Source organism: Notolepis coatsorum, assembly GCF_963971535.1.
Source record: "Notolepis coatsorum genome assembly, chromosome: 20".
Classification (NCBI taxonomy): domain Eukaryota; kingdom Metazoa; phylum Chordata; class Actinopteri; order Aulopiformes; family Paralepididae; genus Notolepis; species Notolepis coatsorum.
The window spans coordinates 64,841,168-64,857,046 of NC_140184.1; the positions used below are offsets into that span (position 1 = coordinate 64,841,168).

Genomic DNA, 15,879 nt, shown 5'->3' on the forward strand with positions numbered 1-15,879 from the left:
GGGGAACTAATGGGATAACTGGGGTTGCAACAAAAGTGCAACTAGGGCTAAAAACACAATGAAATAAAAGAATAATAAATATATCCTTCTTAGTAGACTTCTTAGCTTAACATCCCAGGGAACAAATAGGATAACTGGGGATGTTGTTTGCTCCTGACAAGAGTCTGGGGTGATGGTAGACAAAGCAACTCTGAGGTCATGCTCAATGTCCAATCTGTTCCTCTGCTTTGTCTTCAGCTGGACCAGAGCTGAGAAGCCACTTTCACAAAGATAGGTAGTGCAAAATATTTTCTTTTTATAATTTTTATTCACACATCCGCGACCCACTCAAAATAACCCTGCGACCCACTTTTGGGTCGCGAGCCACCAGTTGAGAAACACTGATCTAGCTGACACTTTTATCCAAGGCCACTTACACATTGTGAACAACAAGTCAGCAGGAGGGGAACACTCACCTTTAAAACTTATCAGTGCCGGCCTTGTTTACCGTTTTACCCCCTTGAATGCCATCATCCACTTCAATGTTAGCGTTAAAAACGCATAATCTATGTTTTAAATTATGGCTATGTGTCTAATCTGCCCGTCGCTTATCAATGACTTGTTTGCAGTCAACATTGTCGAAACGGATTGTTTTTTTTTTTTTATCGGTTCATATCCTTTTTATAGCATTTCGAAAAGCTATCGTTCTCTCAAAAATGTCCGGGAAAATAGAAAGATTCCCCCATAAACGGCATTTATTGGAATATTCTCGAATACACTAGACACGTTGTCATTTGTCGACCTATTTATGAATTGTTTTCAAATAAACGCTAGATTATCGAAAGTATATGTGTACTTATGCACGCTATAGAGGCAGGCTGAAAAATCGATTACCTCATTTCCTCAAGATCACACACGGCACATGCTGATATCTCAGTGAATACAGCTCTGATTACTGGTAACATAGACTCCTTACCTTAGATCAGATGTTCTCCAAAAAGATTATTCCAATTCCTGATCGCCATTCCAAATATCGATCACGTTTATTGATTGATTATTGGCTGCTGTAAATATATATTCCACGCTGCATTCCAACTCGCGATCACTTCCATGTTCATCAGACGGCTTGCCAGCACAGTGGAGCCAGTTCCACCTCCACAGATCCAGCAGTATAATCGAATGACCTGCAGTTACACAGGGATAGATGATAGGGGGCGGTATTTTCCCATCTGAGCTCCTAGAGGGTCTGCTGTACCAACGGGAGACTCGGTTGATGAAATATGAATTCAGATCGCTAATAAAAAAATCAAACGACAATACACGTCGTCGGCACTCAGCAGGGGGTCTGATAAGACAACAATACACGTTGTCGGCATTCAAAGTGTTAACATTCACTGTAGACACTTTAAACCCTTTTTTTCACTGTATGACTCACACTTTCAGGAGGGTCATACAGAACCAAGCATTTCACTGTAATGTACATGTACCTTATATGTGACAAATAAAACAACTTGAACATCTCTGGTGTCAGTGGCATTGTTCGTCAAATAGTGTCGCTCTTGAGTGTTACACTCGGAATGCATAGCAGTATAGACATATTAGCATGATAGGAATAAGTATAGTAGTAGTAAGGTACATAATAGTAAAAGACAGTAAGAAAGTTAGTCTTTTTCTTCTTTTTTTTGCATCTCAGTCAGGACTATGCTTTGTTTTAATGTCTGTTTAATCTTTCTTTAATTGTCTTGTCCCGTTTGTCTCGATCCTGTGGTGACACTCAGCTCTCGTCCCGACAGCCCGTTCTTAAAAATATTAAACTATTCTCATATGATTCTCATTTATAATTAGTGTGCAGATAGGTGAACGGATAGTCCATTATACGTTCTTCTGGACAAAGATATCATTGCAAAAAAATAAAAATAAGTAAACTTCTTACCATTATGTACCCTATTGCTATGCTATTATACCTTTTTACACTGCTTACTTGCCCATATGCGCATGTCCAGAGTTAATTATATTGTTATATTGTTTACACTGCCTATTTTTATTAAATTTGTATTTCTACTTCTCCTCTGTACTATAATTCTATGACCTGTACCATGTCTTCTACTACATGTACCTCCCCTCCCCCCTCCCCCATGCTGCTATGCCTGAATTTCCACAAGGGGATCAATAAAGGAATATCTTATCTCTTATCTTATAGTGCCATCTATCATGCTAATATGTCTATACTACCATGCTCTCAAGAGTGTAACACTCAAGTTCAACACTATTTGTATATACCACTGACACCTAGCTGCCAGAGATGTTCCCCTCCTGTTGACTTGTTCACAATTTGTAAGTCGCTTTGGATAAATGCTTCAGCTAAATGACTAAATGTAAATTGCATCCTTCTCCCATAGGAAACGATTGAGAGAGAGAGAGAAAAAAGAGAGAACATAGGAGGAATAGGTGGCGAGTGTTGGACCGGGTCTACCTGTGCAATGAGCTGCTTGAACTCTGTGATGGTCTGGCTCAGGTAGGCTCTGACGCTGATGGGAGTAGCGATGCGGTCACTCTTCAGATCCACTATGTGAACCTTCACCATCACCTCTGTAACAGGAACACAAATATAGAATGATCAGGGACAAGGTCAGAGTGAGGGAGTGACCACAGTGATCCAGCACAACATGGGAGATAAAAACAGATTTCAAACCTTAATTTAAAACCCCCTGAGGTCTAGAGTTTCTAGCTCCACCTTCTCAGAATATTCTCTTTTTTTTGTTACATAATGTAAAATTACAGATTCATACCTTCAAAATAAGCCATCAATTGTCAAATTTGAGACGATAGTTTTCAATCAATGTCCTATCAAACATTCTGGTACAGTCATTACCAATTTGCAGCAGGAGCCTCTGAAGAGAATTCAGTGAATTCAGCTAATGATAAGGGAACTACACTCCTTCCCAGAATGCAATGTGATGTCAATGTCAATGACTAATTCACACCATGAAACAAAGGCCTAGTGTGACTGATCAATACAGGCAGGCCTACAGCAACACACACTTTGATTTGATGCCATGCATACACACACTAGATAGACAGAGGTTTAGATATTTAGATAGATATAGAATAGTAATATAATATAAAGAGAGAGAAAGAAAGAAAGAAAGAAAGGAAGAAAGAAAGAAAGAAAGAAAGAAAGAAAGAAAGAAAGAAGAGATAGGAGAGAGAGGGATATAGAGGAAGAGAAAGAAAGAGGGAGATACAGAGGAGAGATGGAGGGAGAGAGGGAGATATAGATAGACATGAAACCTAGGTATGTAATTTCATCTTTCCTTGTGACAATATTGTCACCCACTGTACAAGAAATTCCTTCTGTAATGTACTGATTTCTTTTGATTTCTCTGTTTGAGAGAGAGAGAGAGTGTGTGTGTGTGCAGGGGAGTAGCTTGGGGGGGGGGGGGGGGGGGGTTAGGATGATTCCAAGGGCCCAGCAAATGCCCCAAATTTTTTTATAGATTGGGGGCCCCACATTTTTTAATAGATTGGGGGCCCACAAATTGATTCTTTCATGGGGCCCAGAATCTCCAGCTACGCCCCTGTGAGCGCACCTTTCTGAAAAAAACAGGCTAGCATAATGTATGATGCAACAACACTGATTTTGATGGATTTTCAGTTTTTTTGTAATGTCAGATTGATAAAAATACAATCTTTTATTCAACTTCAGCCCTGATCATAACACCACATATTCATTTTATAATTCTAACCCTTTAAATGCCAGTATGTGTGATGGCATATTTTTGAAATATATCAAATGCAAAGTATTTTTCTGGGGGGGATTATTACAGGCTAGCATGTGTCAATGATTAGCAGTTTTTTGTAAGGGTCCCGCCTCCACCAATCAGATGCGGCTCCCTTTGTGTGTGTGTGAGAGCAGGAGAGAAAGAGAGATAGTTCTCCAACTTGTGTGAGTTGCAGTGATCTCCTGGTTGTTCCCCACCTAGGTTATCTAACTATTGCGCTGCTGCAACGAGAAATACTGGCCTGGCCTGCTTCTAAGTTCAGTGGCCTGATAAAAATGTTTTGGGGGATACAAATTAAAATTAAAATTTGAAATCTGGCGACCCCCACTTTGGGAACCCCTGCCTTAATGCAGTTCCATAAAAGAAAAAAGTGTTTCATAAACAAAGCACATCTCAATTTGCACATTCCATGAGAAAAGAAAATATTATTTTGCCTGCGCCTTGGTCAAAACATAAACAAACAATAGAAATAGATGATCCGTCAATTAATTATTTAACAATGAATACTCAAAATAACATGAGAAAAAGAAAGTCACACACAAACCTGTTAACCCCTCACCTTCATAAAGTCTAATTGCTCCTTCTTTATACATTTTCTTGAACTGAAAAATATTCAAACAACTCTAAAATCATTCTCTAGAGCAGGGGTTCTCAAACCTTTTTTTATACCACGACCCCATTTTATTTAGGATTTTTTTTGGCGACCCCACACTTAATGTAGCGCGTAATTTCAATGTGGAATAAACCTGTTCCACCCCAGGTGAAAATCTGCATAAAATGTATACCTAGGTAAATGGAATATTGCTCCACTTCTACAAGGGCTATTTGCATATTCTTGGTATCTAGGTACATCTATGCACCTCAGTGAATGTATTCACAGTGTCAGAAATATTGTGTCTATTACTAGGCTTGCTTAAATTGTGATGAAACAAAGGAAAATATGAATTATGATTTTTCTTTTCATCTTTGACAGTGAATAACACCATGATAATAATGACCAGACTTAAAAAACTGCCACTGACCTCGTTCAGTACAGTCTTGAGATCATGTGTACAATAAATCTATGGAAATTAATAAAGGGAAGATGATAAAACCGAAGGTTCTGTATATACAGTACTGAATTCTCCCATCCGGACCAATGCAATTTGAAATATTATTATAGAATATAGAATATATGCTTATACATTACCTTATTATAGCCAATTCGCACATTTATATATATACATATAGTATCTTTCAAATGCCCGAGTTCAATTTGGATTTAGTATCACCAGGCGTGCATAATAACAGATAATGATATCTACTGTAATTTACTGTAGTTTTTTATTTTCCTCAGTGCAACCATTTTTAAACTAATTTCAGATCTAATTGTTCCTACATGCTAACAATAGGGAGGAGAAACTAACTGCGTTTCAATATTTGTCAAATCGTTACCTTTTGTGGCTTATTATCGCAAATTATTATAGTTATTGCCATATTCATAATTCAACTCTGAACTTTGAACCCCCATACAACTTGAAGGGAAATGTAGTTCGGAAAAATGTCAACGCTGATCCACAGCTATGCATGCCCTCGACAAAATGGCAGCAGAAAAACTACAATTCTGTTTTTTCAACATTTTCAAAATGGTCGCCGTCTCGGATTATAGTTCAGCAAAACGGGAAGGTAAAACCATATTATGACACCTTTAACCTATTGTTAAACTAACGTTTTGATGATAATATACATTCTACATGCTTTTGCGACATGTTAGTGATGTTAATACTTGAAAACGTTTGATTTTAAAATCGCAAATTATTTCCATCACTCATAAAAAAAAATGCCTATATGATCATAATGTCAAAAGGGGTCGGTACCGACCCCGTGGGGGGGGGAACAGGTTAAGGAATATCAAAATAAAAGCACATGTTGTTGAACTTGATCATGCATATTTATTAGAAAATGTTATTACAGCACTGTGTTATCAATACACATTTATAAAACAAGGCCTATTTCGGCAAAATATGTTGCCAGAACATAAAAAAATAAATGCAATGTTTTTTGGTCAATGCGCAAAAAACCCTACCCACGACCCCACTTTGGGTCGCGACCCATAGTTTGAGAACCACTGCTCTAGAGAAATCCACAGATACGCCACATACTCCAGAAAGTAACAGTGCAACCTGTGACTGACCTCCGGGCTTGTAGGGCTGGAAGACCTGCTCTGGCCTGCGTGTCTCCAGCAGCAGGTCAAACATGTAGGAGGACTTGACCCCCCCCAGCAGCACACCCATCGGGGTGTCCTCCTCGCCCTCGTAGGAACGCTCCAGATACTCGTGGAACTCATCGTACTTCACCAAACGACAGCAGTCCAGAGGGACCAGCCCTTCCAGCTCCATCAGCTGAGAGGCAGAACATGCACAATACACACCCAGACAAAAACACACACAATGACAGATGGTTTCAACTCCACAACGAAAACATTCTAAATTAACCTACATTTATTTCTTGTTGTAAGTCAAGTAAACTATAAAAAGAGGAAATGTCTCGGGGTCTTGCCCAAGATTGCAGTGACTGTTCTACGTGCACCACGAGGCCATGGATCAGCTTCTTACCGTCTTCTGTCCATGGTCTGTCAACATGGTTCAGACGTTCATTGCTGGGTTAAGTACTTCCTTTCTATTCACATAATATGCTTACTACATATATCTATTCTATTCACATATATGCTTACCACTTGTATCTAGTGCTATGTCCGCCCATCACAATCATGCGAACTGTCCAACGCCTGTTGCATCTCCCTGTCTCCCTGTGAGTGGCTGTCTCTGAGTGATGACCGGAGTGTTGGACGTCCCGTGATGAAGACCGGGAGGATGCGACCCTCTCTGCGCCGCCCCTTCGCCTCAAATAGATCCGCTATCAGCTCTATCTTTAATCTTTCAAACATGTTCAGTTGCTATCACTATCAGCTCTATCTTTAATCTTAATCTTAATCTTTCAAAATGTTCAGTTGCCATCGCTATCAGCTCTATCTTTAATCTTTCATAATGTTCAGTTGGTATCGCATGCACTTATCCGTGTTTCACTACACACATGAGTGCATGCCTACCAACTGTTCACCTGTTTTATTGCAACACTACTATCACCGACATCTAAGAAGGGAGATCCCCCCTTGAATGGCCCTTCTAAGGTTTCTCTCCTCTACATTGCCTGTGGTGCATTTTTTCCTATTGCTAGGTTCTAGTGAGTTTTTCCTTACCTTCGCATGGGGTATGTCTGGGAGTGTTGCATTTATTTAAAACATTTTTGGACTTTATGGTGTTCTTGTTTTGTTCTTGACTTATTGTGATGTTTCTTCTTGACTTGTTTAAAGAAGACGTGTCCGGCCCATGGGGACATTAACGTGTGTTGTCGGGCCTTACAAATACATTTGATTTGATTTGATACGCATACCCCAGAAATGAACAACGAGAAGTGTAAGATAACTGAAGATATGTAACCAGTACTGAGATTACTTTAAAAAGGTGGAGTTCAGGTGAACAATTGAACATTGTGGCACACTGCCTCCCCAGTCCCCAGGCACATATACCTCCACAAAAGATCCCAACTGAAGGCCTACAAGCATGAGTTTCACTCTGTATTCTTAGAATACTGTGAAAGCCTATAATTGCTTATGCATTGTTGGCATCTGCACGTCGTATGAACAGGCTGTGCTGGGCATTCTAAAAATAGATACAACAATAGAACAGTCTAATCTGTGAAAAAAGAATGTTATAATGACCATCCTTAGTAAATTCCTCTATTCACTTCCATTGACACAGCTTCAGGCCATTTGCAAATTGGAAATTTGCGGTGTGATTTTCTCTGCTTATCAGCAAATCTAACAACCAGCCAGTTAGCCTTTTTTTATCCAGCAAAAGCAACACTGTGGTAATCAGCTGGACTGCATGGACCAGTGGGAGACATGCTTGTTCCATCGTTTTGCTTTAACATCAGAACACCCCATTCTGACAGCAGCCTGTTCCCTGCAGTTAAGCAGCATGACTTGTCTACATGACACGAGTTTGTAATACAATTGTGCTTTCATGACACTGTTCATTTGCAGACTGCATTGTGGTTTGCCGGGACCTGCCTTGTAAATGGTGCATTTATATAGTGCTTTTATCCAAAGCACTTTACAATTTTGTTCCTCACATTCACTCACACACCGATGGCAGAGGCAACCATGCAAGGTGCCAACTTGCCCTTCTGGAGTAGTTTGGGGTTAAGTGTCTTGAGGAGGGTGAATCTAACCGGGAACCTTCTGATCACCAGACAACCACTCTACCTCCTGAGCCACTGTCGCCCCTTGTCGCCTTGTATGGTAGATGATACTGAACTGCATATATCTAATCAATTATGGTTCATTGATTAGATATTTTTTTCAACAAAATAAGTTTGCTGCAATTATCCGTTTTGGGAGAAAGTAATGGCTCTACAAATGCTGAAGCAAACAATCTTTCAATTATATTCTCCTAGTCACTCCCACTTTGTATCACAAGTAGCCTACTGTACCTTGTAGGCCATCTCTGTAGTTTCTTTACTGTACCTTGTAGGCCATCTCTGTAGCTTCTCTACTGTACCATGTAGGCCATCACTAGCTTCTCTACTGTACCTTGTAGGTCATCACTAGCTTCTCTACTGTACCTTAGGCCACACTAGCTTCTCTACTGTACCTTGTAGGTCATCTCTGTAGCTTCTCTACTGTACATTGTAGGCCATCTCTGTAGCTTCTCTACTGTACCTTGTAGGTCATCTCTGTAGCTTCTCTACTGTACCTTGTAGGTCATCTCTGTAGCTTCTCTACTGTACCTTGTAGGTCATCTCTGTAGCTTCTCTACTGTACATTGTAGGCCATCTCTGTAGCTTCTCTACTGTACCTTGTAGGTCATCTCTGTAGCTTCTCTACTGTACCTTGTAGGCCATCTCTGTAGCTTCTCTACTGTACCTTGTAGGCCATCTCTGTAGCTTCTCTACTGTACCTTGTAGGCCATCTCTGTAGCTTCTCTACTGTACCTTGTAGGCCATCTCTGTAGCTTCTCTAAGTGTTTTGTCCTTGTGTACTTCTAGCTTGTTTTCCATCATCAGCGTCTTCACAGGATGCATGCAGAACAGCTTGATCTGCAAGAGAAAACCAAGACAGAAGTTTTTTTTTTTTTTTTTAAAGATAAACTTCTTTGCAGGGGATCCTACAACAATTTGCATTTATTGTCATGTAATTTCTATGCGCTAGATGTGAAATTCCAGTGGACTGTGTCATTACATGATGGATGTAAATGGTAGATGGTTGATTGAACATGTTATTAACAGATTGCAGAATGGGTACAATACAGTACAGCTCAATACACACAATTGTTAAAGGATAACTCCACTATTTTGGGAAATTAGCTTATTTAACATCTTCCCTGGAGTTAGACAAGAAGATGCATACCTTTTTTGTCTCTGTGCGTGCATTTTAGCTTTGGGAATAGATGCTCCGTTAGCATAGCTTAGCTTCATCACTGGAAGTGAGGCAGGACAGTAGCCTTACAGTGCCTTACAGTGTATTGCAAGGTCTGACATTGACCAAACTTGATATGCATGACCTTGGTGGGCTCTAGGTCAACTCCTGAAAAGGGGGTCAATGTCAGACCTTGCAATCAAAAGTTAGGGGCGCACTGAAATTATGGCAAGGGTTATTAGCCCCCTAACTTTTGATTGCAAAGTCTGACATTGACCCCCTTTTCAGGAGTTGACCTAGAGCCCACCAAGGTCATGCATATCAAGTTTGGTCAATGTCAGACCTTGCAATACACTGTAAGGCACTGTAAGGCTACTGTCCTGCCTCACTTCCAGTGATGAAGCTAAGCTATGCTAACGGAGCATCTATTCCCAAAGCTAAAATGCACGCACAGAGACAAAAAAGGTATGCATCTTCTTGTCTAACTCCAGGGAAGATGTTAAATAAGCTAATTTCCCAAAATAGTGGAGTTATCCTTTAAGGGGATGCAGAACAGAGAAAGACTTTCAACTTGTTCAATAACAAGAGTGCATTTATATAGCAGCTTTTATCCAAAGCGCTTTACAACTTATGCCTCACATTCACCCATTCACTCACACACAAGGTGCCAACCTGCTCATCGGGAGGAATTAGGGGTTAAGTGTCGACATGCTGCCCGGGAGGAGCGGGAATGTAACCGGGAACCTCCGGATTACCAGACGACTGCTCAACCTCCTGAGCCACTGTCGGATGACCTCCGAGTTGTCAGTCAGTACATTTTCTTTATGGCCATGGCAGATCCATGCTGGGTTGAAATTACAGTACGGATGCCTTTGGTAATCATTACATCTACAGGACCTCCCCCCGGGACAACTGACCAAGTCTCAATACGGCTTCAGTTACCTTGCAGGTGTTGCGCTCAATCTCCCTCTGTCTCTTCTCCTGTGCTTCAGACTCTTTCTCGCTCTGGACCAAATGCGTTATGTGCTCTGGAAACTCCTCCGCATCTAAATATTCTTCAGACACAACAGCAGATAGACAAGGGATTACAACACTATATGTCCACCATAAATTACCAGGTGGACTTTATATTATGACCAATATATGCAGGCTATGGTCAAAATAGAGGAAACGCCAAGATTGTTTCATTTTATTTTTATTTATTCGTACATTGAATTGTTACAGTCCAACAGTGTCTTCAGTACATATAGTTCACTTAATATGATCCACTAAATTCCATGGCCGAAAGGAACAGGAAGAAGAAAACTCTTATTGTACCTGCCCCTACAATTGTGACAGTGAAAGCTCTGGTGAAAGGTCAGGAGAACTATCATTGTCAGAACTCTGGATGTGAGAACTCGAGACTCATATCCACGTGCACTCACTGGACTATCTTGTTTTTTGTACTTTTTACATTGTATTTGTATCTATATTTTATATTGTATCTATAGTGTATATATAGATACTAGACTGTATAGGACTGTGAAGCTCTGTATCCCCCCCCCCCCCATGCTGCTTTGATACTTGAATTTCCCCAAGGGGATTAATAGAGCATCATCTTATCTCATGTTCTGTATTTACTGAATCCCATTATTCCTAGAGGGAACATCCTGATCACAACTGACCTAATGAATAATGACCTTCATTCCATGATACACTTCTGTCTCAATAGGAAAGCTATGGTGATAATGGCTTGGGCACCAGAACCATGCCGGGGTGTGGGGGACAACAAAACCATCCCACACCATTACAGAGCCACCATCCCTGAGTGAAGTCTTCATTTGGCGTTTCCTTTGTATATAAGCCATAGCCTGTAGATTGAATTGAATGAACCCTTACTTGCATTTCTCGAAGGATCTTTCAACCTATAAATCAGCATATACGCATTTGTAGAGCTGTTGGGGGGGGGGGAAAGGAATCTCGTTAACCAATATGGTGGAATGAACAGGCCGACACAACATTGCTTTACCAATCCCATAAGGAGTTCCAGACACCTTCACCAAGCACGTGAAAGAACACAAGACAGCCCTCTTATATTTACTCCACAGATTAAATTAGTCGTTTGGACTTCGTCTTTTTATGTGATGTCACACGAAATAACTCATTGCAATGGGCTGTCCTTGTGCATTTGCGTTAATGATGGCTTGCTCTTAACTCATTGAGCGCCAAAAACGAGATATATATGGGACCTTTAACACATTCAGTGCCGTTCACGAGAATTCTCGTTTCTGGGCCCCAACCATTCAGTGCCATAAACGAAGATTCTCGTTTTCTGGGTCGTTTTTTTTTTTTTTTTTTTTTTTTAATACCCTATTCAATCTCAGGGAGCTGTGTGTTGCCTGAAAAATGCATACCGGAAATCCGAAGGTGCAGTACTGGCCGCATCCTACCAGGCGGCGGTATTGAGCACCATTTAAAACGCTGTGTGCCGATTATATAGGTCCGGGCGGACTTTTCTTTGTCGGACAAGTGTAGCGGTTATAACGCTAGGATTTAGAAGAAACAATTACACCCGTGGTGGATTCTGTGTTGGATTATGTTGGCGAAATGATGGACATCAATACTTGGAATGGCGATCAGATAATTGGAATATTCTTTTCGGGGTACATCCTAGTCAAGGTAAGGGCTATATGGTATCAATCTTGCGTTGATCCAAGAATGTTTCCATTGCGATCCGAGCGCATGTGTGTAACGCTAGTCCATAACGTATTCCGTTGGTGACTATCAAAGCATCGAAAAAGTTATTGTAGCGTGTGTAGGGACAAAACGCCAAATGATTTAGTATAATACACATTGCGGCTTATAACCAGCCTCAGGAATCGCATAGCCGTTTCCCGGAAACAGCGTGGCACAGAATGTGTTAAGTTAGTTGCTGTAACATAAAGTACAAACATGTTCATCCCCATTACAGTTGGCTGGCTACTGCATGCCTGCAATGCTAAACCTCTTTTGGCAGACAACCACTATATTGTGGTCAGAGAACTCCTGTGACCCCAACATTATAAAGTCAACAAATCTATGTTCACACTGTCCCAATATCTAGTGTAAGCCTGTAGGATAAAAAGACAATGTTCAATTTCTTAGGACATAATTCAATAAAGCACTGTGTTTTTTCCAGTGGCTTCTGTGTAGTCAAAAAAGCAGCGTTTCAAAATATCAGTAAATTATTGGAGCATTTTCAATTTGAGGATTATTTTCTAGGGACCCTGTTTCAATATCAGGGAATAGGGACCCATCCACCGGGTTAGAAGCTGATCCGGTTACCAGCTGAAAGAGCTAAGCAGAGCACTAACCTGGCAAAGGCACTGGAATAATAGCCTCTGCTCCCTGAGGAACCTCCATACGTCTTCCTGATATCATCCTGGGTGATCTGCACAGCAAACATACAGTATACACCACAAGCATGCATCAATAACACAAAATGGAAAACTATGTTGACAAAGATTACAGGTGCCAGGGAAGGGTGGCCCATTTATCAAAAGCATGTAGATAGAGTATAGCTTGCACATATAATGCCTGGTGACATTTTAACTAATACTTCAAAAATAGAAGTTGAAGGCTAAAGCTGACCTTGCTAACGTGCTGGTCATTGTAACTGTACCACTGGCCATCGCTGAAGGATTTGATGCAGGCGTAGTAGTGGCCACCCGCAGCGCTTCCCGAATGGACCATGACCGAGAACAGCTCAAAGGTCAACGAACTCTAGATATGAGACAGGGGGGGGGGGGGGGGGGGAGACGTTACCATGCATTCAGACTGGTAGTAAACTATGTTTGTCTGAGGGAAGAAACAGTTGTGATTGGAGGATCAAGAAAAGAGGGCGGGCTTGAGATAGGTCAATTGAATCATCTACTTAGCTGACATGTTAACAGCTATCTTCCGGGGGGAAAACTGTTTCTCATCTGCGTATAGCAAACCTAATAGTATTATTCCAGTGTTGAGCAAGCTGATGGAAAAGGTATTCTTGAACAGATGCTACACTATTTTTCACTCAATGAATCAAATTCTTGCACGCCTATAAGACAGATCACTCTATGCGCAACACTAACTAGAATAGATATGGGCTTAGTCCAACAGCAATCAATAGGATGAATAGTTACTGATCCAATAGGATGCAGTCTGTTATTCAGTGCTTCTAGTGCAGAGTGCACCAGGGGAGTGGCCTTGGGCTGCTACTCTTTTCAAAATGGACCAATGGCATACCTTGTGTTTGGGATAAGTGCAGTGCTACTCTATTAGCAGATGATACAACTATATACTTTGCATCAAATTATACATAACTGAGTTTAAGGAACACAATTCAATCTGCACTGCAACTGTTACTGGATATACAAGGATAGACTTGTTGAATGAAGCAAAAACCAAAAGTATGATGTTCAGGGCCAAACATGCCACTGATAACGATAATCATCCAAAGGCTCCGTCTCTAGAGTTCTAGATGTTCCTCTCTTATTACCCCTCGTCTAGAGTTCTAGATGTTCCTCTCTTATTACCCCTCGTCTAGAGTTCTAGATGTTCCTCTCTTATTACCCCTCGTCTAGAGTTCTAGATGTTCCTCTCTTATTACCCGTCTCTAGAGTTCTAGATGTTCCTCTCTTATTACCCGTCTCTAGAGTTCTAGATGTTCCTCTCTTATTACCCTTCGTCTAGAGTTCTAGATGTTCCTCTCTTATTACCCGTCTCTAGAGTTCTAGATGTTCCTCTCTTATTACCCGTCTCTAGAGTTCTAGATGTTCCTCTCTTATTACCTGTCTCTAGAGTTCTAGATGTTCCTCTCTTATTACCCCTCGTCTAGAGTTCTAGTGACACAGGCACTACTTTTGTCTCACCTTGATTACTGCTCAGCAGCCTAGTCTGATGCAGCCAAAAAAGATCGGACTAAGCTCCAAATAGCTCAGAATAAAGCTGTGAGGCTCACTCTGCCCTGTCCATTAGGTGTGATGCAGAGTTACAGAGAGAATGCATGCCAGTTGCTCATGGCTCAGAGTAGAGGAGAGCATGCAATTATTTCCCCCCCTCCTTTTTCCATTTTTCTCCCATCCCAATGTTAGTCGTTATGCCAATTCCCAATCCCCTTCCTGGTCGTTGTTCACTTACCCCCTACAGTCGGTCTGGGAGGGCGGAGACTATAGCATGCTTCCTCCGACACATGTGTAGCCATCCCACCGCTTTTCACCTGGCAGCGCGGACTCTGACTGGGGGAGTGTAACGTGTGGAAGGATCACACTACCTCCCCCAGATCCTTCCCTCGCTGTGCAGGCGCCCCGACCGAACTGTAGGAGTCGCTGTTTACAACGAGCAGGACCCACCCCACCGTCTTTCCCACCCGCTGACACTGCCAATTGTGTCAGTATGGACGGCCAACCAAGCCGGAGGTACCGCGTCAGCTGGATTCGATCCCACTGTCTCTGCGGTGGTAGACAGACGCTTAGTCCGCTGCGCTACCTGGCCGCCCAGGAACATGTGTTACCAGACAACCAAATTGTCTGACAAATAATTTATGTGAGTTTTCAACATAGTCACACTATCAAGCAGGCTACTAGGGGTTGTCTAGTTCAGTGGTTCCCAAAGTCGGGGTCGCGACCCAAAGGTGGGCCGCGAGATGATTTAAATTTTTTTTTTTTTTTTTGTCATGCCACTGAACTTAGAAGCAGGCCAGGACAGTGTTTCTAGTTGTATTCTAAAATTCTATTCTATTGTATTCTAAAATGTGACTATATGGTTTTATATTAACTTAATAAATAAACAAAAACGGAAAATCTACTTATTTCAACGAACATTTCAAACTAAATAACAGATTATGCACATAAAACGCTGAAAACAACCGAAGCAACAATAGTATTTTAATGAGGCTATTATTATTATCATTATTATTTTGCAACAAGTTAGCCCTCTCATAAATAGCACATATAAATGAATAACTAACTTGAACTAACTTAATAGGATTGAAGTGATATTTGGCTTAAAAAATCGGTCGCCTGGCAAAAAAAAAAAAAAAAAAAGCCTGACAATGTCCATTGGGCCGCGGCTCTCTGACGCCTTATTTTCTGGGCCCTGGCCTGAAAAGTTTGGGAACCCCTGGAGTAGTTAAACAGATGCAGTGTGCAGATCTGTAATGTATATGGCAACTATGAACATTGAAGCACCCAGCAAGGTTAACACTACATAAAAAACACATAACTCTAGGGTTAATTAACCAACCTGAACAGCCAAGATGAAATGTAATTTGATGTGTTTTTATTTATTTATTGATTTAATTCCATTTTTGTCTTGACATATTTTCATTGAGACTTGTAACAGGTTGTGTTTTCGTTGTGTGTGGACACCAGGAACAGTAGCTGCTACCTTAGTGGCAGATCATGTGGATCCAAATAATGAACAATGAACCACCAGTATTTTAGAGAGGATGAGGTGCAACCCAGTTCAACTTTTGGACAACACTCAGCACTACAGCTAGAAATCAGTTAGCATGTCTCAACCCACTGGAAGTACAACAGTGAAATAGTTGCTAGCAGTCTGAACCTAAGGTTAACCGATATTCGAGGACAGTGACAATAACATGGCACAATATAGTATTCCCATTTAAAAACTGTTCAAAAGACTGCTGACCAGTGTTAATTT

At 41.1% G+C, this 15,879-nt stretch overlaps 1 protein-coding gene across 3 annotated transcripts in view; it reads right to left on the minus strand.

Moving 5' to 3' along the window:
• usp47 (ubiquitin specific peptidase 47) overlaps window positions 1–15,879 on the minus strand; it is a 130,623-nt gene that overhangs the window by 19,266 nt on the left and 95,478 nt on the right. For all 3 annotated transcript variants that reach the window (XM_084337612.1, XM_084337611.1, XM_084337613.1), the window contains 7 exons: window positions 12,829–12,960; window positions 12,552–12,628; window positions 11,098–11,153; window positions 10,162–10,274; window positions 8,796–8,900; window positions 5,935–6,142; window positions 2,453–2,568 (listed from right to left, as the gene is read on the minus strand). In XM_084337612.1, the coding sequence (XP_084193738.1) occupies window positions 2,453–2,568; window positions 5,935–6,142; window positions 8,796–8,900; window positions 10,162–10,274; window positions 11,098–11,153; window positions 12,552–12,628; window positions 12,829–12,960 (807 nt within the window). The remainder of the gene's footprint in view (window positions 1–2,452; window positions 2,569–5,934; window positions 6,143–8,795; window positions 8,901–10,161; window positions 10,275–11,097; window positions 11,154–12,551; window positions 12,629–12,828; window positions 12,961–15,879) is intronic.